This window comes from Schistocerca gregaria, chromosome 2 (genome assembly GCF_023897955.1).
Source record: "Schistocerca gregaria isolate iqSchGreg1 chromosome 2, iqSchGreg1.2, whole genome shotgun sequence".
Taxonomy (NCBI): domain Eukaryota; kingdom Metazoa; phylum Arthropoda; class Insecta; order Orthoptera; family Acrididae; genus Schistocerca; species Schistocerca gregaria.
The window spans coordinates 321091259-321118150 of record NC_064921.1 but is presented as its reverse complement, the minus strand read 5'-3'; the positions used below and the strand labels follow the sequence as shown (position 1 = coordinate 321118150).

The following is a 26892-nucleotide window of genomic DNA, read 5'->3' as shown; positions in this document are numbered from 1 at the left end:
CACAATGTAAAAATGGAATTGCAAAAATCTACTGAAATACCAGAAGAAATGTGCGTGATAGCTCTTACGAGGGCACCCGATATACTGTGTACAACTGTATGTACTGTAGAGGTAGGTTTGTGTCACAACTAAATAGAAATAAAGTTCCGTAGGAATCGTAAAGACAAAAGTGCGCACAGAGGCGTTTGAGCAATCATTCTTCCTGAGCTCCACACGCGATCAGAACGGGAAACAAACCCTAATGAACATTACCACGTTAAGTATCCTCTGCCACGCTCTTCATAATGTTCGGCAGTCTACGTATGTAGATGTAAATGTAGAAGGAAACGGCACAGGATGCACACAGCGAGTTTATCATTATAGCGCGGCAACATGCAACAAACCGCACTGGCGGGGTTCACTGGTATTTGCGATGCTGCAGCAAGGTACACACACTTACGTAACGCGCAGTGAGCAGTTCGTTTACCCCTGCGGCGGCGCCGCGAGAAGCCAGAGAAAGCGAAAGCTGTTCCGCCCGAAGTCGGCCGACCGTGGCGAGGAGCGAGGGGAGCGTGCGGCGGTCACGACTCGCGAGTTTGGCGCGTCACGCCGGTGACACACCGCGGCCCTGGCGCGGCGATAAGAGGTCAACGAGGCCGGACGCTGCCCACCAGCCCGTAACCTGCCTCCACCGCCTCTGGACCGCCATTAATCGCCGCCCGTCAGCGGCCACAGGCCGGCGCAACATCCGCCACTGCGCCGGCGTCAAAGCCAAGTGGACAATCATCTCCGCTGTACCGATGGATGGGCGAACCTGGATAGCACAGTGGTGAAGTCGTGCTTACACGGGACGTGTTTCTCGTAGCGAAGCGCGCCAGACGTGGTGTCCGTCGTGGTTCGTGGATGCTCTCAAACGACCAGCTATATCTCGCATAAGGTACTCCTCATCGTGATTTGCGACAACAGCGCTATCCAGTCTCAACTGCCTACATTTGGCACAAGAGCCATGTGCGGCTCGCGTTCATGCCGTTTATTCCTTGTCATCTTGTCTTTTGTGGTACTGCCTCCTCGTTTCTTATTCTATTTACTGACGTCACTAAGTTGCTGGCTTGCCTGCCCGTGAGTGGCAGCAGCAGCGCTTATCGATAAGAGCACTATCATATTAGTTTTGAAGCGACTGCTAGTACTTCCGGGTCGTCGTGTGTCGGGAGTTCAGCCGGGATAGAGCAGCAGAGGAGTCCGGACAGCCGTGATTCTCGATCGTTGCCGGCACACATGACCTGCGTGGGAACGACCTTGGTTTGTCGTTCAGTTGGTCATCTCATCGGACGACGTGTATTTGGTCACCGACCGCTTCTGGGTTCTCTGTGTGTGACTTGTGATTCATCCTTATTGTTCCTCAGTGACCGGTTTTAGTATCGTTCGAGTTGTTTGTGGAAGTGTTTCCACAGAACCGTGTGTAGCTTGTAGTCTTCACTGACCAGTTATTGTAACGCTATCTGCGTGTTGGACTCAGTCGGTCGGTTGGGAGGGAGTCTCTGTGGCGCGAAGTCAGGCCGGGACCGCTGGCGGGCGGATTGTGAGGCGCTAGCTGCAAGAGCTTCAAAGTTCGTTGCCCACCGAACTTGGACATTGAAGTTGAGTGATCAGTTACTCTGTTATGAAACCTCAACTGCTGTGACATATCTTCGTTCATTGCCGGTTGTTGCTTCCCGGGCCGTTCCGGCTAGCAGCAACATATGGTGTTTTGGAGTCGGTGAAATTTTGCAGCCATCTTCCTGGATGGTCTTTAACTATTAAATTAGTTGTTACTTATCAGTGAAGTGCACCAGCGGTATTTTCTGCCTTGTGGTCGTTAGCGCTCCAGTTACCAACCCTGGTCGTTAGTTTAGTTTTCCGGCAGTGTGTTTTTCCCCGCCGTGTTGTTGCTGTCCGGTACGGCGTGTAGTTCGACAACCTTTTAGTTGCTGTTTCTATTTTTTTCTTAGTGTGGTTATTGTGCCTTGGCTGTTTTTAGACATCAGTTTTGAAGACATTGTGCTGCTGGTATCTTCGTCCTTGACTGATACTTCCTGTTGTCGTGCCGTTGGTCGGGCGGAAGGGAATTGATTAGGTTTTTGGTCGGTCCTTCAGCTGTTCCTGGGTCGAGTTGCCATCCGGTTATTTAATCTTACTCTTGGCTGCCTGTCTCACCTCGCATTACGTTAGAGCTGCCTCCTCAGGTCGACCCATGGAACATTTCTGAGCACCACTGTTCTGTTGGTTTTAGATTGTGATTTTCATTTTAGTCTGAAGTACTGTGCGAGGCCTTCAGCCGTCTGTTCATTTAGTTTCTTTTAATTTTAAGATAAGGCCTTCAGCCAACTTAAATTAAAGTTTGAAGACTGATTTGTTTAAAAACTAAATTTCGAAAGTTTGTTCTACCTGAAATTCTTGTTAACCGGGCCTTAAGACCTGAGTTTTTCAGTGTCCAGTGTGTGGCCTTCAGGCAAACTTTTACGTGAAATATTTTTAAGATAAAGCCTTCAGCAGTCTTAAATTAAAATTTGAAGATTCATTTGTTTAAAACTACTTTTTTTAAAAAAAATTCTCTAGCTGAAATTCTTGTTATCCGGGCCCTAAGCCCTGAGTTGTTCAATGTCTTCTGTGTGGCCTTCAGCCGAGTATTTACGTGAAATATTTTTTTTTAAGTAAGGCCTTCAGCCGCATGTAGTCTTTTTTATAACTTGTGTTTAGGCATCCAGCCGTTCTTGTTTAGGGTGTGGTTTTGGGCATTCAGCCCAGGAGGTATCTCAAGTTTCCTTAACTAGGTCTTCAGCCATATTGTCTTATTTTGATCCTTTTAAGGCAATGTGTAATTAAGTGGTTCTTAGGAAAATAAAAATTTGTGTCTTTTGTGCAACTGACAGTAACTGATTACGACCCCCTCCACAACCATAGCCTGATCTGTTCTATCGTGTGAAGCGAGATTTCAGCTCATTAATCACACTGTCTGTTCACGAAAATGGACATGTGTAAAACAGCTGTGTTGACTCAGTTAAGGCATCCTCATACGAGGCGTGTTTCTCGGCACGAAGCACATCAGACGTGCTGTTCGTCGTGGTTGCTGCACACTCTGAAACGATTTGCTACATCTCAGGGAACGTGCTTCTCAACACGATTTGCGATCTCAGCGCTGTCTTCGGTATGTGGCGTGTAAATCGGACAGTTTTCGGACAGTTTCTTTAAGATAATGGAGCGCGTGAAATAGCTCCTTTACGTCTTTTAGCGACTATCGAAGAAAGGCGGAGGAAATAGCGGAGAATATTCTGGGCTGGGCTAGTCGATGGCCTGAACACCGAATACAGCTGTACGACGACTTGGCATACATATTAGTAAAACTTCTTCTTTAAACCAATTGAACCTTCATCCCATTTCTGTTTTAAATTGAGTATAGTTAAAGTATAGAGTCTAACGTCAGTTTTAACACAGGTAATGTCAATATACTCGATGTTGCCTTGTCTACCAATACCACGAAATAGTTAACTTCACATAGATTTCAATATAGAGAGTAGTCGTGTCGTCATTTCGCTTTAATGGAAGAGGAGATTTTTTCGAAGCTGCTCACTAACACTGAGAAATATCCAGAATGAGATTTTCACTCTGCAGCGGAGTGTGCGCTGATATGAAACTTCCTGGCAGATTAAAACTGTGCGCCCGACCGAGACTCGAACTCGGGACCTTTGCCTTTCGCGGGCAAGTGCTCTACCAACTGAGCTACCGAAGCACGACTCACGGCCGGTACTCACAGCTTTATTTCTGCCAGTACCTCGTCTCCTACCTTCCAAACTTTACAGAAGCTCTCCTGCGAAACATGCAGAACTAGCACTCCTGAAAGAAAGGATATTGTGGAGACATGGCTTAGCCACAGCCTGGGGGATGTTTCCAGAATGAGATTTTCACTCTGCAGCGGAGTGTGCGCTGATATGAAACTTCCTGGCAGATTAAAACAGTTTTAACAGTGCTAACCACTGCGCCATGTCGTTCGGTGGGTGTTCAGATACTTTCGCTCATGTAATGCACGTTACATTCTCACCCCACCATCCTCCAGCACGTTCTCTGTCACCTGTCGCACAACTCCATTAGCATCCCCAACGTAATTGGTGCCATCAGCTTTACCGCTGCCAGGCGCGGCAGAATTTCAATAATCAGTATCAGCCTGTATGGTCTATTAATACTATCACCTGTTCGTAGTCAATCGACCAGAACATAGCATCACCTGGCGCCCCGTTCCTATATGAAAAAGTATATAGCTTTTAATACCAGGAATCAGGCAATTCCAGTCTGTTGATAACCGCAGTAGCAAAACAAACATTTTTTAAGTACATCGTTGTTGCTGTCGACGAGCAGTGTCCCTAAAAAGTCACGAAAATACAAGCTTCTTGCCACTGAAATGCGACAAAGCCACGGAAGAATTTTACAGTCCGATACTTGATGAGGTAATAGGCAATAAATTCTGGTGGTGTTACGCGCAGCACTCAGACATAATCTGCTGCGGTACTGGCGACGTGTTCGCAAACAAAGGAAAAAACCGCTTGTTCCGAATGACTTTCTCGTGCTATTTTCAAGTGCTTTATCCACATTTGCTTCGATATAAGTGTACTTGCAAGAGCTCTTTCATTATGCCTACGCCTCCCCATATCTACACTAATGCAAATATGTGGAAAGCACTTGAAAATGGCATTGATGGCTCAAATGGACTACAGTTTAGTAACCAACAATCCGAGAAATCACACAGTCGCCGACTCCCGGCTACGAATACTAATAAATGAAGTGACGACTACTTTACCAAGGAAAGGACGGACATGAGATATGCTAGTTCCATCGATGCCGAGACCATTCGAAACGACTCGTGGCCGCTGGGTGCAACACGAAGTACTGCGTCAGGACACAAAACATATCTAACGCTATTTTATTCTCTGACAGTACTGATGCTTGTGTTACAAATAATCTAATCTTATCTAAGCATTGACCGTCAGACTAGACCACGATGCCTGCAGTTTTTCAAGACGTTCAAATGTGTGTGAAATCTTATGAGACTTAACTGCTAAGGTCATCAGTCCCTAAGCTTACACACTACTTAACCAAAATTATCCTAAGGACAAACACACACACCCATGCCCGAGGGAGGACTCGAACCTCCGCAGGGACCGGCCGCACAGCCTATGACTGCAGCGCCTCGGACCGCTCGGCTAATCCCGCGCGCCGCAGTTTTTCAAGAAATACTGGCGGTGGCACCTCTCAAGATCCCACATTCATTGAACTTCGACCCCTCGTACGTAACTTCAACGGACGCACGGAAGGCAGAAGACAGTTTTACCATCCAAAAACGTTATTGATATGTAAAATGAGAACAGTTTTCTACGTTCTATATACTCAAACACGGCCTAGTCACATTAATATGGCCACCGCCTATGTTCGACGACAACTTGCAATAAGCGTTCATAGACGGTGGTGGCAGCAGTACAGTGGATGGTACGAGGGTTGTCCAGAAAGTAAGTTCCGCTAGGACACGAAATGGAAAACACTGGGAAAATCCGGCAAAGCTTTGCGCAGATGTGTTGGGCAGTGATTCTACTACGCCCGTCGTTAGTGTCGCATCGCTCTTTTCAGATTTGAGTGAACAGTGAGCACGTAAAGATGCGTAAGGAATAGCATCTCCCGCCAAGTATGAGGGCCTGGTTAGAGATTTCGCCTGTGTTATGCAGCCCACGTAACACAACTGTCGAGCAGTTCCTTTCTCGTGCCAGTTCTCGGCCGTACACTGCGAGCAATGAAGACGCTCCTGCAGCGTTTCCTATGAAAAGTGTTTGATCACATACAATACAGTCCGTAACTGGCTCTCTCTGAGTCTCATCTCTGCTCACAAGAACCGCTGGCTATGAAGACTAAATTTTTTAATAGACAACGAGCTGCAGACCAGGAAGAGACAGCTAGATCAGATTACAAACGATCTGGCTGGACGAGATCAGAATTTGCTGCAGAATATGGACGAAGACACCTGCTTTCACAGAAGTAAGTGGATACATCTCATTCGACGAGCCCGGAAAATTCGACCTGGTTCACTACTACCCCATCGAACGGCGGGCGGGGCCTATAAAATGATTGTTCATGTGTTTATGTGCTTGCTATTAGAAAAACCCAATTAATCTTCTAGATCTACACAGCGTCATCGACTAGACCATCTTCCTTCTCCTCCTCTACGACAGCTATACATACAGGACTACACAATATTCAATCATTCCACCGTATATATTAGTTATTTTGAGTTATCCATGCTCTCTTTTCGAGATATTTAGCGTTTCTTTCTGTGACAGTTGAGACTTGTTCTGACCTACTAATGTCCACTGTCAGTGAGGTCTGGCGTGGAACCCACACATATGAACATTAACAGAGATATAACTCTTAAAAAAGTTTTTGTAAGCGTCTATGAATTAGACAAATAAAAGGTTCACACTGCCTTATCCTCAAACCGAGGCCTGTGAACTGCTTTACTTGCAATTTGAGCGTATATGAGTCTTCCATTTCCCATAGCCTCACACGTTGTTACTTCACTTTTATACCACTATACTTACTCTAAGTGTGGCCATTGCCTTTATCAAAGATTACAAAACTTCAAAATTTCGTTATGTGCTCAGTATTACACTACTCTACATTAAGTGCTAGTTTCTTGCCTCCGCCCCGCTCCAAAATGATCTTTTTCGTAGATAACCATGATGATAAGTAACATCATCCCCTAAGTTACTACTTATTAGTATGTGACATAAACAGCTGTGGCTAAATCACATTCCTCGGGGACACAACGTGAAGCGTACCGAAGTCTTCAGTCCCGCTGCATGTATAATTAAATATTCCGTACGAATGACGACGGTGTTCAAAAAGTGGTTCAAATGGCTCCAAGCACTAGGAGACTTAACATCCGAGGTCATCAGTCCCCTAGACTTACAACTACTTAAACCTAATTAACCTAAGGGCATCACACACATCCATACCCGAGGCAGGATTCCAACCAGCGACCGTAGCAGCAGCGCGGTTCCTGACTGAAGCGCCTAGAACCGCTCGGTCACCGCGGCCGGCGCGACGGTGTTCTGTGTCGCCACATAGTTGTAGCAGCGAGACGCAAATATTTCTCTAACCGGAGAACAGTGCCACAAAAGTAACAGACTGAGGTAATAACGAACCATAGCCTCATTATGTGAACGAAGAATGCTGCAAAGTGCTTTCTTGATCAGTTAAAACTATGTGTTGAGGTCTGACTGCTGCAGTGTGTCACTCTAATGCCATTTCAATTCTCCATACCCAGAATCAAAAACCCTGACTCGATACAATATGGACGAATGAAGCTTTCTGGAATCAGCTAGCTTGCTCCCGAGTGAATCAATATTCTAAAACCATGCAAGATCATAAATGAAGCACGTGTCTTTAACAAGTAGCTAGTTAAGTGGTGAGGGGTGAGAGACCGATATGAAAGTTCGATTTCCGTGCGTTACACAAACTGAATCTGTCACGAAATTCCCTTCGACATTCCTCATCATTTGTCTTGAACCTTATCGGAAGTGTATCTCGTTGAAGATCACATTGCATTCTTAAGATATTATGGTAAAGTAGTGACAATTCATCGAAGTTTCATCGTTTTGAAACCATCTACATTGAACTTGGATCGTCAATAAAAGGAGTGTTGTTAGACGCTTCTGTTTCCTTCTAGGATTAGAACTGTTTCTACGAAGGTTATGTGCATCAATAAATGGTTTGTGTATTACGAACTACCATTTTCACTATTACTAATGGACTCAAGCAATGATGTCTCCTAGCGCCAACGTTGTTTGCTCTGTACCTAGCTTTGTGAGACACCATCTGTTGCTTTACTAGACATCATCTGTAAACAACGCAGGAGTAGAACTAAAATTCAGATTTGTCGGAGGGCTATTTAATGAATCCAGACTACACTCTAAATGGTTCGCAATTCTCACTCAGGTAACTGAACAGCAGTATGCTAACGACAATGCTCCAGCTCAAACAAGCGCAGAGCTGCAACTGTCTCTAAGGCCGTGTCCTATGTGAGCGACACAAGCAAGCGACAGCACGCGACAGCTTCAGGTGGCAAAACACAATTGCAGGTGTAGTTATGGGAGTGTCCTAAGTGAGCAACATCTGTGTCGCTGCCTGTCTCCCGCTGCAACTGGCGACGTTTGAATTCAAACGTGTTTGAATCTTGTCGCTGCAGCACGCGCGACACAGAGCGACAGCCACATGTCTTCTCTGTAAAGCAGTGGAGCGGACGCGACGGCAGCTACGAATTACTTAACATCAGATTATATGAAAACTATTTCCTCATCTTATAGCCTGATATCTTTAAACGATAAAGGTCTGAATTTATTTTCGTTATTCGTCAGAGTTACCGTGCTGCACGAAATTGAGTACATGGCTGCAGGAAATTTTTAAGAATTTGTAGAGGTAAAATCACATTGCGTAGACTTTCCGTATAGTTCATTTAAGGCCATACATTACTGTGTATGAAATGTAATCAATATATCTAAACTGTGTTTAAAGTTGAGAATGAGATATCCGCGGGCGGGTAGATCGCGGCAGGTCTGAACATTCCCTGCGCTTCGGGAATCAAGTGGTCGTAAAAATTGTCGTATCTCATAAACGGTTCAAGATATCGAAAGGACGATTTCTGGAAATGACAGCACGCAGAAAGGACTATATTATCGTATGATTAACACATTATACGTTTTTGTAAACGCATGATCAGAGCGAAAACAAGACTCCCTATAAATTACACCATGACGTTTTGTCCGAATTTTCATAGCTAAACAAAGGGAGAGAAGCAGGTAAACGGGTATCAAAGTGACCAAGCTGAGGTCTAGCTTTGCATGAAAATATTTAACTGCTTGAAAGTAATCAGGGTAATTCACGAAAACTTAATTAATGAGTTGAGGAAAAATTGAAATATTTCACGAAAAGCTGCCGCTATGTAAATGAAGTGTCGAAAGTTTCATCTGTCAAGGCCTAACTATTTTGCGCATAAAAGATACATTGGTGCAGTATTAAAAAGTCAAAAAGGCTTCCTTTCTAATCAACTACGTTAGGGAGGCAAATGAGAAGTAAGAAAGATGGAGTAAGAAAGATCATGCTTTCTGGATAAAACTTGAAAATAAAAAATTAAAGAAATCAGTCAAATATTTTATGAAGTGATTTGTGTAAAAGAAATAAGTAGATCAGTGAAACGTTCTACGTGCCTTAGAATGATGCTCGAAATCATGAACAGAAAATGAGGTGCACCAAACATTTCCTTAATATTTTTTATTTCATACTTTTAGACAAATCATTACACAAAACGCTTGAATTTCTTTTCAAAAAATTTGTGTGCTTTAATTTTACAGACTATTTAGATTAATTGAAACACTTTCCCTTAACACTGACTGCTGATGAATTACGTTCGCAACATAAAATATCTGTAAAATTTAATGGTTCATTGTAACTTATTAGGAGTTTAATGTGTGTGATACACTGGGATAGGTGTGTATATACTTAAAGATAAAGTTCTTTGGCAAGACCTTAAAAGTTTACTGAACGATGTAGTGTAAACAGTAAACAGAAAACTTAGTATTCAGAATTGTAAGTGAGTCAGTTAAAATATAAGACACCGGATTTGAACCCAGCACACAATCAGCATCTGTAATGCTACCGCTCAACCACAGCTAGACCTTATCTCCTGAACGCATTCATTAAACTTACATATGGATTTAGGGTAGTTCATCTTGTAGTCAATCAATCTTCTGCATTTATCGGCTATTAAAATTTCTTGATCATGTAAAAAACATTCGTATTTAATTTATTGATGAGGTAGTCAAATGCTCCTCTGCTCATTCACGTGTATTCGAAGAATTTGTATGGTGATCTTCGTAGTTAAAGATATTTATTAAATTCTCCATGGAGATTCCTCTCTTTTTATAAATTTCATGCACAGCATTCCTTTTCGCTTTATTTTCTTAAGTAAACCTAATTTTGTAGCCTTACTCTCCAGCTACAGTATTCTACAGTTTAGGGGCGCCGTTTTATAGAAACAGCTGGTTGACTCGAAACAGCCATCTTGTAGCGCGACATGGTCGCTCGCACGCAGGACACCCGAACTTTCCGCTCGATGTTGCTTGTGGCTGGTGTGTCGCGTACCCAGAAATCGCTCGCTCTGTCACGGCCTAAGGTGTTTCGGTAGTGCATACAAACGGTTTGGCCGGACCATCAACATACGAAAAACAAAAGTATGAGCGCAGTCATCTCCTGAAACTGCCTTTCCGGATTTCAATATCTCCGTTTCCAGCGCACCTTTGGAACAAGTAGGTCACTTCCTCTATCTAGGAAATATATTATCAACTAACTGCTCATCGGAAAAGGACGTGGAGAACAGGATGCACGCTGCCCATGTTGCTTTTGGACTTCTCCTACCTCGGGTCTTCCTGAATAAAGATCTGACACTATGCACCAAACTGATGGATATTGAGCAGCTGTTTCTACCCTCCTCTACTACTGCGAAATCTGGACACTACATCGCCCTGATCTTAAGCAACCAGAACACTTCAACCAACAAAAACTTAGATAAACTATGATCATGATTTCCTCCACAAAATTTTTGTATAGCGAAGTGAGCACAGGTAGAAGGCCCCGTGGTACTCCTCTGAAGCGCTATAAGGACCAATTCAGGATGAACCTAAAGAATCTAAACATTGAACCAAGTAACTGGTGTGCCGCAGAAGAAGCTCGTAAACATTGGCGCAGAATTACTTTAGCTGCTGTCTTAAATTTTGCGCAGTAACGTCTGAAGCAGGAAAATGAAAAAAATCAGAGATGCAAACTTTGCCACGCCCAGTCATGTTCTCCATCCTCTGTTTTCTGAAATGTATATGGCCGCATGTTTCATGGCAGATTTCATGGCAGTCATCAAAGGCATCTCTGTACCTGAACTGCAGTGCAATAATGGAAATGCAGGACAAAAAGAAAAAAATGGGACATGAGTATCAGCCGTCGACGACAACAACTACTACCATTGAGTTCTCCGTCGTGGACTAAAGTGGTTGTGGAAATGTGTGTGTTTGAAGTGTTCACTACCACATCATGGTCACCAAACATGTCTCTTCCACACAATACGTTTCTCATGAAAAAACTCAAGATTGTGCTCTAATGTTCTAGAGCTTTTACGAATAATCTGACGTGTTGATGATGGTTTAGAATTGTCTAGAATATTCTCGAATGTTCTAGAACACAAAGTGGAAACGATACATCTCGCATTTTTCCGAATCCGGTAAATAGCGTTACCCCATGAGCTGTGTAACGCAGTAAAGAGAGAGGAACAATTCATCGGAGTAGTATATCCGCTTAGGGCTAGCACGCATGGGTGATTTTTGTCACCGTCACAAAAAAGTTTCCCGCAAGTCGTGAAAGTGGAGTGTACTCACGAAGGACGATAGTCATCACACTTCTTTTTAAATCCAACCGTCGTTTGTCGGTTGGATTTTGAAGAGACGGACATTAGTTGCGAACTCATGAGAGGTAAAAGAAAACATGGTAAAAAAGAAGACTGGGTACACCCACTTTCGAGAGACCAGGCTAATAAGTGAAAAGTTTTACACAGTGTTTTATAAACTTTGACAACATCCAAAGAATTTTTTTTCATTATTTTCAAATGAGAATTGAAAGTTTTAACAAACAACTTCGCACTTTACCTGCATTAAAATAGAAAAAATACGAACATGAGAGTGTCTCTCCCAGGTGAAGAAAGACCCGCAGTAACTTTTAAGACCAATAAATGGAAAAAGTAATTTCATTTCTTTTTAATAAAAATTGGCTGTAGATTTACAAATTGGAAGTGTGTAAGTGGTGACAGTGGTTCTGAAGCATACGTCCGCCCATTGCATTACTGCTCACTGCTTATAGTAAACTTATAAGTTAGGTATAATATAATTATTATAATCATAAGTATATCAATCTACTGTTTTGAATAAAATCATAAATCCTATTCAGGATTTTCTGCGCTGATATTGGAGACCCGGCAAATGTCGTATACTTTGGAGTCTTCATTTGTGTCAGCAGCAAATTGTGAAGTAATAGGGCTGAATACTATTTGATATTCGAGGCGGCTATGAAGGAGATGTTGAATGGAAGTAACATACCGGGTTTTCAGGACTCGCCGCTGGTAGGTAGATATGATATTTGGGTTTGATCTAGGAATATTGAAGACTTATAGTTGGTTTACACATACGAGAATAATTTCGTTATATGCTTAATCTGTGACCAAACTGGCTTTGCCCATACGTATCCAGCTGTCCAGAGAGATATGAGGAGTACATCATTCTGTCAATTTGCTTGAATGTCCTGATTTGTAGTTTTATTTTCCTCTTGGACTGTTTTTAAAATTTCCCTTCTTTTAGTCCTCATATTTATTTTTATTTTTCGCCTAAATCTCAATCAATTTAATTTCATCATCCCTTTTTTTAAATTTAAAATGATCATAAATATTTTCTCGTAGGGTATTTTTCTGTCGGGTACGTCGCCTTCGCTATGTTATCATCTTCATCGGTATCTCCATTATCATTTTAGCAATCACCTTTCTGCATAGAGGCTGCATTTGCTGTGGAATGTCGTGTCTCCAAGCTTGGAAGGAGAAATAAAAAAAAATATACTATCTTCGCTTCTCACTGGCCTCATACAATTTGGTATATTTTCGTTCACATAACTCTCCTGAGAAACAAGCTCTTACATATTTCATCTCTTTTTCGCCAGTTTACCTGAAAAGAAATAATACACTTACTAACTCCATGGATTCTTTGGTGATCCCGCGCCGCTCTTATTATCTGCCTTCAGTTCTTCCTGTTTTGTGCAACATCCTTCCATCCAGTGATATCCAACACTCTGCAATCTGCGGTCACCTCATCTAGCCATCTGCTCTTTGGCCATCCAGGGGATCTTGAGTCTTCCTTCTTCTTGTTACACACATGACGGAATCTTCTGCCGGAGTCCATTCTGGCAACATAGCCTGCACATTGCAAAAGTCTCGCTGTGCCGATGTTCGCTACGGAGAGCTGACTGGTTGGCTTAACTCGTTCTTTATCGGGTCTCCAAATCCCTCTGAACGTTGCCCCAAAGAATTTTCTGTTCACTTTATTTTCTAGGACTGACAGTTCGTGTACTTCTATTTTGCTCACGCTCCATACAACGGTATTGGCCTGATGACTACGTTGTAGAGTTACAGCTTGGTTACCGACGTCAAGAGTTTGGAAGATAGAGAAATTTTTTCACAGGAAATAAAACTGTGTTTGCTTTCCGTAGTCTAGTTTGGTATTCGGCTTGTCTTCTATTGCAGTCATTCATATTTACACCATATTATTTTAAGTTCGAGGTGTTCTTGAAAGTGTAGGTTTCACTTGAAAGTTATCACGTTTTTCTGTAGTCATATTTTTCCTTAGAACTATTTTTGAAGTGGTTTCATTTAGTTTCTTGAGCAGCGTTTCAATTTACCACTATTTCCTATTAAAACTGTCATCTGTATAGCTAGCATATTTGGTTGTTCATCTGTGATGTTTTCATTTGTTATTTGTTTGCTTTCTCTACTTTTTCCACGAAGTGTTGAAGGTAAGTGGAGATACAGCATCACCTTGCTTCAGTCCAGTTTTGTTCTCAAGACAGTCGGATAACGAGCCGCAGTATGTCATCCTGCTTACCGCCATCTCCATACACATTCTGACCAGGCTGGTGAGTTTTTTTTACAGATTCCGTCGTATTCTGCCATGATTTTCCCTAGATTCTCTGTGTAACGAATTGTAGGCTTCCTGAAAATCTATGAACAGGTAGTCGATGTTCGTTTTTTTTCACATACTTTTCACTGAGGGTCCTGATGCAGAGTAATATACTGTCTATTGTTGACCTGTTTTCCGAAAATTATTCCGCTGGACATCTGTTATGTCCACGGTCGTACAACAGCTGAATCTCTTGTAAATGACCCAGCAGATCAACTATCACAACCTGTACCGAGGACATAACAGAGGTCTAGCAGAATAATTTTCGTAAAAACAGGTCAACAATAGACAGCATATTCTGCATCAAGACTCAGTGAAAAAGTATTGGAAGTTTGAAAAAATGAAAATTGAAAAACCACCAAGCTGTTGGAACTATCGGAATACGAATGCTAAAATATGGTGATCATAAACGTTACGAAAAATTTTTTCATCTTATTCTTTAAATGCGTCAAGATGAAAAAATATCTTATGAATGGAAGGACTAAATCGTGTTCACTATACACAAGGAGGAGATAAACGAAACTGTAGGAACTACAGTGAAATTTTCCCACTAGTCACACCACACGAACTACTGTCACCTATTGAACCATTGGCGTTTCACTTGTATGCAGCACTTCCGTTCATTCAGTGCATCGAACCTGATTACTGCTTCAACTAACTCTTTTGAAGAGAAAAGCATGCTTTTCAGTTTGTACAACGCTGTTAACCATGGTGTAATGTCCGAGGTTCTGTATGTATCCTCCAGCATTGCAGCATTTTTAACGTTGGAGTTTTCTAACTTGTCTACCAGTCTTTGCACATGCCCAAGTTTTCACAGACCCATTGCAGAACACGTACCGATTTGTAAGTCCATTTTCCGTTTGCCGTGTCGCCGAAGAGGGTTGTTCCGTAAATTATTCCCAGGCGCATGTGAGAGATTCGTGACAATTTGTTTTTGAGAGATATGGTTGTTATCCCTAAGCTCAGCTCCCAACCTCAGCGTCCTGGTTTTCATTTATAAATATCAACTAAAATAAGTAGATAATTAAGTAGTCATACCTACGTTATTTTTGTACATATGTGTTTGTAAGTGATGATTACTTTTCTGCCTAACTTGATCTCAGCAAAGAGTTTCTTGTACCTCGCGACCGGGGCCAGCTTCTACAGGCGGCAACTTGAATTTTTGTTAGGTGGTATTACAGCACGTGAAACTATAATGCCTATGTTACCGAACTCTGTAATTTGCACCCACTATTCATGCTAGAGAAGAGTGAAGATTGCCTGATTGTCTCTAACCAGTTTTACCAACAGACCAGTTTTCCTAATATACTGAGAGCGATTGACGGCAAACAAAATGCAACAGGCAAACAGGCGTTCACAGTGTTTAAATTATAAAAACTGTTGTTCCTAGTTCTTATGGCATGGGTAGATGGAGATCACAAATTCGTATGTGTACAAGTAGACGTCGGTGGGAATGGAGCAACAAAGAACTCCCGTATATCTAAAAATTCAAACATGGGTAAAAGGATGTAACAAAAGGGAATAAATATATCAAACGATTGCACTTTGCGTAGTGACGAAAATGGAAAAGGGACGTCATTTTGACTTCTGGTAGCAGATGAGGCACTTGGCTTGACGAGGCACGTTTCACCACCGAATTGCAAGAAAATCACTGACTACTGTACCACATCTTACAAATTAACGTATGAGTCCTCAAGATGGAGTTTTCGCTCAAGATAGTTTACAACTATAGGCACGCTGTATCACTGTGTGTACATTCGGTATGCTTTACAATAAATGGCGAGTTTTGAACAGGTTTCTTGAAGTAAGTCCCGATTTTGATGACATTATAGTAAAATCATGCTGCATTCTATACAACTTTGAATGTTGTAAAAAGGGATTCGATTGGTTGATACTGCTTATGAATTGCCGCAACATTTCACCAAATCCGACTACTGAACCATATTAGCAGCAAACATACGCAGTTATTTTGCATCTTACTTTACTTCGTCGCAAGGGTAGGCAATAAAATCGCAAGGGAGATGTGCAGTTGACTGTACCTACCCAACTCTATTGCATATTGTTATACATAATTATGTGCCTACCATTGAAATAACTGTAATTTTTTAAAAATTAAAGCGTAAAACTTGCTATGACAACAAGCAGTGCAAACCACTTGGATATATCATTCGATTGATTTCTCCCCGTCTTTAAATTTTCATATTGATGTCCTAATAATCCTTCAAATTATTATGGAAAGGTGCAGGTCTTCTTTCACTTCTACAAGAATGTCATTATAGATATCGTTTCCGTGCAAAGTCACGCTATGCGATGACACTGATGGCACGTATGCGTGTAACTGTGTCGATGGTCGGAAAGAAATTAGGGAGTGGAGAATGCACGGAGAGCGACATTTTTGTCACCGGTACCAAAACCTAGCGGCGCAATGACAGCATATGTTCGCCATTCGGCGGACCTAAGTATCACCCGGCTGTCATGTCGTGAGATACGAGCGTTTACGTATATATCTACAGACTGAACAGGAGTGAACAAACTTGTACGGCGACTAAAATCACTCGTGAGCGCTAGGCCTTATAGAGAAAAGCTACGTAATCCAAGAATGGTTGCGTGAGAGAATAACTTTACCAACTGAAAATGACGCAGTTTAACAAATAAATCAGTGAGTGCAGCATATGACAAACCTAGTAGAAAGCGTAAACTTCCCAACAGAATTCCAAAACTCGCTCGTTGTTCCCGATGTGCCCTCGCAAAGAAGCTTCTAAAAAAGACCACAGAAGCGGAAATACTAGCCGGAAAAAGGCGTCACTGTTCATATCACGAATTCCATTCATTTCAACTGCCTTACCATTCAGCATTACAAGGCTCCAATTTCCAGATTAGCGTACAGTATGACTACCAACAATTCAAGTGTTGCGGAGTGCTCGCTTCCCACCCCCGGGTTCTCGGGTTCGATTCCCGGCGGGGTCAGGGATTTTCTCTGCCTCGTGATGGCTACGGTCGGCCGCAAGTTCGAATCCTACCTCGGGCATGGAGGTGTGTGATGTTCTTAGGTTAGTTAGGTTTAAGTAGTTCTAAGTTCTAGGGGACTGATGACCATAGATGTTAAGTCCCATAGTGGTCAGAGCCATTTGAACCATTTTTTGTTGCGGAGTAAATCTAAAAGACTCGTGTTTCTTGCTCCGACAACCACACGTAGCGAGTTCTCTTGTTGGACAACTACAAAAGTTTTTTTACACCTGAAAGCAACACACCAAATGCACGTTCTGTATTGGAGATGCTACAAGCCGACTTACTCTACCATACCATCAATATGAAGAAAACAGCCAAAAGATATTGTATATACATATCAACTCTGGAAATCTAAGTAGAATTCAATTTAAGTGAATAGAGCAACCGGTACATTTTTCGCAGACGGATCCATTAGTTACACATGGATAAAACTCATATTTCTTTCGCGAGTTTTTGACATCTCAAACATGCGAATTTGGGAGAGGAAATATGATACGCTGCATATTGAACAAACACACATGTGTCAAAGTGCTGTTCATAGGAAGTGCTTTGCTAAGGTTCTAATAAAAATGTTCTCCACAGCGAGAACCTGCTTGCAGTGGCACGTTTGTGAGCGGCTGCTGCAGCCAATGAGGTGGATTACAGTGGAATGGGGGTGGATTACAATTTAATCGACGAACACATGCGACCCGCCGTGGCATTTTTCGATACGCACGACAATTATAGTAGCAGTGCTAATTTTTTTAAAAAATTAAGCCACAAACAAATTAAGGTAAATCGTGTCTTTCTCCTTGTTCAGGTAAAATGATTTAATGGGACTTTTTGAAAAAGTTGAAGAAGACAAGGAAACGGAAACAACCGATGAAACTTTCGAAGAGACGAGCGGCTACAGCGACAGCATAAACTTTTTTTATAGCAGAAGGCAAATAGGGTGATAATGATAACGGCTTTCCACCAGGGTCGTACCAGATGCAAAACAGTAACGATGATTTTTACGAGAGAAAATTCCATCCTGAGGACTCATACGTTAATTTGTACAATATGGTACCTACAGTGGCAGTTCAAAAAAGGGGGGCGCCGAGGGGGTGGGGCAGGAGCGAGGGGGGGAAGTGGGGAGGGGAATCTTGGGTAATGGGGCGGAAACGGCATTGTACTGGCAGACTTGACTTTCGCATTTATGAAGTTTCCCGCCATCTCTGCGAAAAATTTCACTGCAAACTATGGGGTGCATATTCAATATACTCTCCTCTTCGAGAGCTTTCCACAACCGTTGAAACTTTATTCTGTACCCCTGTGAATAAAAATATTAAGAATACTGTCAACCGTACGGCAACACATCCCCCCCCCCCCCCCCCCATTTTCACCTACTGTCGTTTGTCGAAAATATCCTCCGACATCTGGAACAGTTTACGAATTGATTGTAGCGGAAGACATGCGTTTCGACACAACAGAAAAGAATGGATTCATCTTTTTATCTATTGCGTTCGTCTTGCTTTATCCGTTACTAGAGGTAGTCAGTAGCTCATAAGCTTACTAGTAATTTTTACAATCATTGTTTAATTATTGTTGGCATTTGTAAATGTACTTTTACTTTCTGCAGGCCTGGCCGTAAAAGCATACACCCTGAAAAGAATTTTGGAGCATAATTAGAGTTACGGTTAAATTTATATTTCTGATTTTGATTCCCAATTGTTACTGGTTCTGTAAACACATCAAATACAGACTGTTGATCATACGAAGTGTCTTCACATTCCATGTTTAAACAGTTTGTTAATTTTTAGTCGAAATTTCACAAGTTTTTAGTAATTCAGATTGTCACGCAGTGTAACTGTATTATCCATGCGAAAAATTTTGCTCATTGCATAATGGACATTTCGAAAAGTTAAGAAAGAAAATGCGCACAGTAGTTCAAAAGGCAGCATCCACACCAACTGGCTTGCCTAGTGACCAATTTGGCGCAACCTCATCATTGTTAGCATCTTACATCACATACGGTAGTGGATTCGTACTTATGTATGTTCTTAACCTTTGTTCTACTATTTGCTTTGCCTTAGCGACTTATGTTCAGGCTTGCACAAGGAATTAATACTTTTGCTTACTGTGTTTTCCTGCGAAGAATACCAAATATGTCAAAACGTAATCTTTTTTTTTTTTTTTTTTTTTTTTTTTAGATTTTACAGCAAACGGGCGAAGAAAATCCTGCACCAGCCATACATACGCTACCCGAAATACTTCTTCACGAAAACGCTTCAACAATGAAATAATCAACTACTGCCTCAAAGGATTCCTAGGCGTGATTGATGAATGTAGTTCCGAGTGTTCGGCCGACTTGTTGTTTTCGTTTTACACACAATATTTTGACTACCTGCCTTGTCGTCTTTTTCAAGAACTGCGAGATGTACTGGTACGTGTACTCACTGACTGGACTCCACCTGGTTGGTGTCCAAGCAGCAGAAGGGCACAACTCGCAGCATCTGAGGAAGACGACTACGTAGGTCTTAGAAGTGTTGTCAATACAATGGAAACAACTCGACTGACTGCTCGGAAGTAAACCATTAATCAACTACACTGAGCGAGACATTATTTGGCTAGAGGTGCGAGATGCACAAGATAAAGCAAAAAGTATATATTAACATTAGTCATGAAGGCAGCAGCGACACGTAGATATTTCGACAATGTGCGCGTCCTCTGTCACTAAAGAGAATCATTATACACAATAACACAGAAGTAATCATGGAGAGACCAAAGAGTTTCATGTTTTCGAAAACACTCGATATTACATTGGCTGTATATGATGTGGAGATTTTGAAAAATAAAAAATTTAAAAACGATGATATTAAAATTATGAAAATGTTTTGTGTCTTGTAGCCGGTCTTTACAGAAAACCTGTAACGGCAAAGGCTCGTATTTAGAGACTTTCATAACCAAGATGGCAGGCCATTTAAAACATTACACGGATTTGAAACTTCCTGACAGATTAAAACTGTGTGCCAGATCGAAACTCGAACTCGGGACCTCTGCGTTTCCGCCTTCTGACACTGACACCTGAGGCAAAAGATTTACTATTATCTTTGACAACTTCTATTCTACCAGTCAACGTATGAAATACCTGGTAAATTCTTGTAAACGTTAAGCATGATCTATCTTGTTGCAGTTGTCACATTATGATTTCTTTGTTAACTCACACGTCTTCCATAAATTTCTTGTGTTAACAATTCCTCGTCTAAGCTGGAGTAATTTGGAACAACTATAAACATTTCACACTCGCTCAAAAACAATTGTGGCCAACAATGATGAAGATGATCACTGATGCATTGATGCCTACAGTACAGCACCAATCTAGAATTGAGTTTCAAAATCACCATGGAAAAAATGTTAGAAAATATACTTTTTCAGAATTTCACAAACAAAATGTGAATGATTTTGTTGTAGTGTCGCTGAAGTGCGATGAACGCTCAAATAAGGAAGCTTGAAAGAGTTTTACTGCTCAGATTAATAATTAAATCTTTGGTGGAAAACAGCTTTCTTTAGTGTTCAACGGTATGAAGCAGTTTCAACAGTATGATGATGAGGTACCATACTCAGAGGAGCGTCCGGAGCTCGTGGTCGTGCGGTAGCGTTCTCGCTTCCCACGCCCGGGTTAGATTCCCGGCGGGGTCAGGGATTTTCTCTGCCTCGTGATGACTGGGTGTTGTGTGATGTCCTTAGGTTAGTTAAGTTTAAGTAGTTCTAAGTTCTAGGGGACTGATGACCATAGATGTTAAGTCCCATAATGCTCAGAGCCATCAGAGGTGCGTAGGGAACGGTGCGGGAGATCGGCACCGCCTACTAGGAAATGTCGTAGCGGAGGTGGTTTGCCATTGCCTACCTCCGACCTTAATGGAGATGAATGATGATGATGAAGAGAACACAACAACACCCAGTCATCTCGAGGCAGGGAAAATCCCTGATCCCACCGGGAATCGAACCCGGAACCTGTGCGCAGGAAGCGAGAACGCCCCCGCAAGACCAGCAGCTGCGGACTCAACAGTATGAAGCAGTTGCTATAATTCTCAGTTATATTCTGCAGTCTATGTATTCTATTTTTATGATGTAAGACGGCAATATATCCATTTTCTCGTCTGGAGTGTGCCTGATCCACATTCTGCTCTGCTTCTGTGACAAGTAGTGCGTCTTATTTCTGTACATTAACCCTCTTATGCTTATCACTTGCAAATAACGAGGTGAAAAGACATCCATCGAGTATCACTCAAATCTTGCAGTAATAGAAAATGTCTTCCCTCAGGCCTGTGTCAGCAGGCAGAGGGTGTAAAATCCGTAAATTCATGATCAGTGTAAAGAAACAATCTGCTATTCTAGCTATGATCGTTGGATGCCACAAAAAGTCTCGAAATTCGTGCCGTTGCCGATCACAAGTTTTCTAAAACATCACGATTAATACTTTTATAAATTGCTATTTAATATAGCCTATGTAATATCGAGTGTTTTTGAATATACAAAACAGTTTAGTTTCTCCACAATTACTTCTGAATTATTATGTATTTAGAACCTGCTTCTGTGGCCGAGGACGCGCAGAGTGGAAATATCCATGTGACGCTATAGTCACGAACAATCTTAATTAATTTTGATTCGGCACAGCAAATTAAACTGTTATCAAGCCTCGTTACTTAATGGTGATCTGGTACCTGGTCTTTTCGCAGGATGGACGCGTACGTCCCACGTACTCTAACTTTTATCGTTCAGTACTGGGCACAATGACACGATACCAGGTCGCCATGTGAAACACACCATCTGACGAGATGTTAGTCTAGTACTGTTTGACAGGTAGGAATTTAAGCATTGTTAAAATAATGCAGAAAGCCATATGCCCATTTATTTTCTGCAGTAGCGTGTGCTAATAATAAAAACATGGCGTTTCCTTATAATAACCCTGGGGCCGTTTGCAAATGTTTCCCATAGCGTTTAGAACAAGACAGGCTCATACTTCTAAAACGTTTCAACCGCTTTCTTATTACTATGATCATGAACTGCTGCGTAGACCATAACAAAGATGCGCTCTCTACTGTTGGAATTTCAATGGCCCTCCAAAAGAAATGAACGCTGCACGCAAACAGTTGAAACTCGCGTCCCAAAGAAATCATATTTATCACGCAATATCTCTCTTGCGGAACACGATTTGTGTAATACTTCCTCACTGTTTCTAATGGCAGGATATCAGAGGTAAGTCACTGATATTTCTCTATTTTTTTACTAAAGAAAATATTTTTTTGGACCTACAGGTTCGGTGTTTACTACGGCAGCGCGCTTACGGTACCAACAACGTTGTACAGTTGGCAGGCTTGCGAAGCGGTATTGACCGCTGGTGGAACGAGGCAGGTGGCGTCGCGGTCGGACCCACGTGTTACATAGGATGCCTACGAGTTGTTAACCCGCCATCTCCGAAGCACTATTTCCCCACGCTTCACGCAAAATGCTACTTAAGCTTTATATTTTTCACTTGGCGCAAGCAAAGTGGCTATCATCTGTCATTTTAAGCGAATTTATCCGGTTTTCAAAATGTTGTAAGCAGTGTGTTATCTGTAAATATACCGATTTCATTAGCCGCACAAAATACTTCTCTTTGGTCGAATGATTGTTGCCATACTTTAAAAAAGGGAGTCATTTTCATATGAAGTTATTTTTATTCATGAACTGACCAGATTGTTACCATACGTTGTCTGACCAGTTTCTGAAAATCACGCGTTTACTGACACATTATTGAAAGTAATGTCTCTCCTTGAATTTTTGTGACGTGTATTTTTAGCCTTTGTTACAAACGAAATTGTGATCTTGAAACAATACTACGTTAGCATACACACCATCATAGCCCTAACAGTTACAGCACTAGAACACAGTGGTCCAGAGCGTTAAGTCACTTAACTGGTAAAGAGACATTGCTGTTGCAATGGCTGCTGCTAGGTTCGAATCTCACATTGGAGTAACAAGTGACGGTACTGGCACACGTGGCAACGATTCTCATCTTCCGTACCTCGTTAACATGCTAATAGTCAACTCATGTAATATTACCCACTAGTGCATTAATTGTATGGAACTGAACAAACTCACTGTCAATTTAAGCCAAGTTGTTATCAGACCGAAGGTCGGTTTGCTTAAGCGGAGCATTATCCTGTTGGAGGTGGTATGAACTTACAGTCATATTGCAAATTCTCGGCGGTCATGTTTTTCTTTTCCAACTAATGTAAGTGCAGCTTCTTGTTACAAACTTATTGAACAGCACCAAATTAAGGATCACAAAAAAATTGTATATTACGTTATTAATTTCGGTCCGTAAATACCACCTTTGGAATTGAGTACACCCAGTTTGCGTACCATAGCAAGTCAGCATGCCTAAAAAGGCGGCAGTTGTTTGTCACTTTATTGTAGCTGTACCATTTTACATATGCCGTGCCATTATGATTGTCAAACTGTGTGTAATCAGTAATTACGGAGCAAAATTAATAATCTGATACATTACAAAAACTGTGATCTGTAACTGGAGTAAAAATTCCGCTTCAGTTTTTAAATAGAGTTTGGATGCACGTCTTCTTGAATACGAGTGCAGTGGTTCAGTTCGCGTCATTTTGATGCTTATTCAATTAATTAATTTACGCACTAGGTTAACGTGAATAAGATCAGCCGCTAAGATAGAAGCGTCACCTCATCGAATTAAGTAAAACAAATATTTGGAGTGACTGGTTTATATTGTCCTGGGCGATGGTAACCATGCTCGGAAACATTTGCGCTAATATACAACAATATATATATTTAACGAAATTTCTCAACTGAAGACTCGACAGTCGTCGGAAATACGGGGAATATTGTTGCGAAAATATACACTCTGTTGATTTAAAAGCAAAGAAAAATGAACTTACATTTGAAGTGTAAGGTCCGTAGTGCGACAGGAGATGGATTTATTTTTAATAATAAAAAAATTCCTGGCAGTTGCAGTTTCCGAGCAGCTGCTTGTTAGTACAGTATAGCAGATTTGTTAGCTGCCATGCATGGATAGGTTCACTGACTTAAAACGTTTCACTGAGAGCTGAGGCAATACAAAAGTGAACGCACGGAACTGTGGGCGCGATGCGTTTATAGAAACCAACTGAACAGACACCTGTCTGAGGAAAATGCAACTACTATAAAAAAATTATTCACCGTTAAATGAATCTCTGGGGTTCCTTCCGAACCCGTAAAAATGGCACTGCGCTATTTCAGACTTACATTTGGAACGATTTGTTTCTCATACTTTATTTGGTATTTGGGTGAAAGTAAGTAAGTTTATAAAGGGCCATCCTGTCCTTACGGGTAGGAAATGCATGCACGCCAACTCAAACTAGGGTTAAAGTTATGTAGTGGATCTCCTCGCATTTTTCGTAGTTTAGGTAAGATATACGTACGTAACACGTATCGGAGTACTCATCGGACACCTTTCCATTGCCTAGTGTGTTTAAATATGGCGCGATCGTAAACAAGAGGCTACTGTGCAAGACAATCTCTTGCCTCAACCTTTATTTAACGTTCGTATTCGACTGTTTCGTTAACTCACGACCAGAATCACGTTTCAATATAACCTAGACCTCGGGCTACGATAGAGATGTCTGTCAGCACAACCAAGATTTCAGCGGGAGGGGGCGGGAAGGGTGCTCTGTATCATACTCTAACCCAAATTGGAAGCGGAGGGAGCGACTGTTGACGGCAACAGGGTACTCACAAAGGCAGGCAGCGGCCAACAGACGCACGGCGTCCGACGGCGGCGCGACTTCCGGGAAGAAGGGCGCAGTAGCGTAGTGGGCGAAGGTGAGCGCGACGATGGCCTGCGTGGCGGGCCGCAGCACCAGCAGCTGCACCCACAGGCTGAGGAAGGCGGGCAGCGGCCCGAACGCCTCTCGGATGTAGCCGTAGTCGCCGCCGGCTCGCCGCACGCACGTGCCCAGCTCTGCGTAGCAGAGCGCTCCCAACGCCGAGAACAGCCCCGACGCCAGCCACACCACTATGGACATGCCCACGGACCGCGTCTCCTTGTACACACCGGCCGGCGACACGAAGATGCCCGAGCCGATGATGGTGCCCACGATGATGGCGACGCCGTTGAAGAGCGTAATTTTGCGCTTGAGCACCACCTTGCCGTCGCCGGCGGCAGCGGCGGCGTCCTCCGACCCCATGGCTGCCACGCTGCGACCTACTTCTTCGCGCGCGCCTCCGTCCGTGTACGGCCGCGGAGTGGTGCCCGCCTCGCCAGCTGCGAAAGCGGTGCGCTCCCGCGCATGCGCAGAGCGTCGCTTGACGCGGCGTCGCGGTCTGCTTTGAGGCAAATAGCTGCTACCGTTGCGTCAGCACCCGCAGCCGCGCCACTACTGTCTGCGGTTCGTATGAATGGGAAAGGGATCACCGCTCAGATGCCGTCGGTCACTTACGAGAGGGGCACAGAAACGGACAGGCGGCTTCGATTTTATCACTGCATGCGTCTCTCATATTGGGCGTGGCTGACACACTGATAATGATAACAACAACGCCCACACATTCGTGCGCGATTCCGTAGCCTACGGCTCGCAAAGCCATCAACGTTTTGGTACACGGGACAAAAACATCAGAGTTCATTTTTCTCAGTCAGTTATATATTGACATCTACGTTTGTACAGGGTGATTTTGCTAAATGGGGAGAAATGCAGGAAAATATGCTGAGAGGATAAGAACACAAATGTCATATGACGGTTGGCCACAGGGGAGATACACACAGTTGAACGTGAAGGTAAAAAAATTATTGACAATGTAAGTTTTGAAGATTGAAAGTGCTAATGAGAACATACCAGGTTACGGGAATTTGGGGGGGGGGGGCTGGAATTGCTCAGGAGCCCCCCCCCCTCCCCCCGCTCCCCTCCAGAAACGTTGGCGCTTATACTCGATACAATGGAAATTTTGTAGTTCAAAATGGTTCAAATGGCTCTGAGCACTATGGGACTCAACTTCTGAGATCATCAGTCCCCTAGAACTTAGAACTACTTAAACCTAACTAACCTAAGGACATCACACACACCCATGCCCGAGGCAGGGTTCGAACCTGCGACCGTAGCGGTCTGGCGGCTCCTGACTGTAGCGCCTAGAACCACTCGGCCACTCGGGCCGGCAGTTTTGTAGTACCAAAATGCTTTCTTAATATTATTCATTCTCGATTATGACTGAAAGTCAAGTGAAAAGAGTTTAGGCTAAAGAAGTAATGAAACACAGCACATGAAGGTTCACGAAATCATACGAGGCTTCAACTCTTGTAAAGCAGAGTAGAAAGTGGGCAGTTTAATAACATTACTAAATCTGTATTTGCGAAAGATTTCCGTGTATCTGAAAACAGATCACCCAAGGACAGGTTTGAACTAGTTAGCTTCCTTTATCTCCAGTGTCAGTGCCATACTCAGCCATACAAGGAACACTAGCTGCAACACGGCTGCGTTGGGCTGTTTCGGAACAGAACATAATACACTCAAATTTAGTATCTTTGCTCGAAAATCTGTGTAAAGTAAACACATGCCTTCCACGTAGAAAAAAATTGCGAATGATTTTGACTCTACTTTGTAACGTTCTGTTAGATTCTTTGAATTTTTCGAGCTATTTGATTTCTACTGCTTACTATGTGAGACTGATACTTCAGTAAGTGAAAAATATTTATCTGCTAATTTTGCAGAAATTTGAGTTAATGTGTTAGCATTAAGGGTCATTTGAGGCCAATGAAAACAGCAAATCAATTCCTGTCCTCCTCTATGATACATAATAGGTTTAATCGAAGTTATATTTGTGTTATAATATAAAAAGTCAGACTAGGTAAAATTAGCTTTCCGATTTACCTGCCTCCCCTACTCCGATAAATAATCCTGTGTGCTGGCCTGGTCTGTACTGGTGTTGTAGGTCCACATTCAGGAAGAGATCAGTGAGCTGAAGCATCGTCTTGTAGTACTCTTCATACCACTAAAGGCACGTACTCCTACAGGGGATGAAGGTCACTCACAGCAATGCGTTGTGGAAGGGTGAATGGTCTCACGAGGCG

General features: G+C 42.5%; 1 protein-coding gene and 1 non-coding gene across 2 annotated transcripts in view; both read right to left on the bottom strand.

Annotated features, from left to right (window-relative positions):
* LOC126336963 (large neutral amino acids transporter small subunit 1) overlaps positions 1 to 25211 on the bottom strand; it is a 317078-nt gene extending 291867 nt beyond the window's left edge. Inside the window, exon 1 of the mRNA XM_050001164.1 lies at positions 24568 to 25211. Coding sequence (XP_049857121.1) covers positions 24568 to 25018 — 451 coding nt within the window. The 5' untranslated portion in view covers positions 25019 to 25211. The remainder of the gene's footprint in view (positions 1 to 24567) is intronic.
* Trnas-cga (transfer RNA serine (anticodon CGA)) lies at positions 3671 to 3745 on the bottom strand. The gene has a single exon. It is a non-coding gene; the product is annotated as a tRNA-Ser (tRNA).
* Positions 25212 to 26892: the final 1681 nt, after the last annotated feature.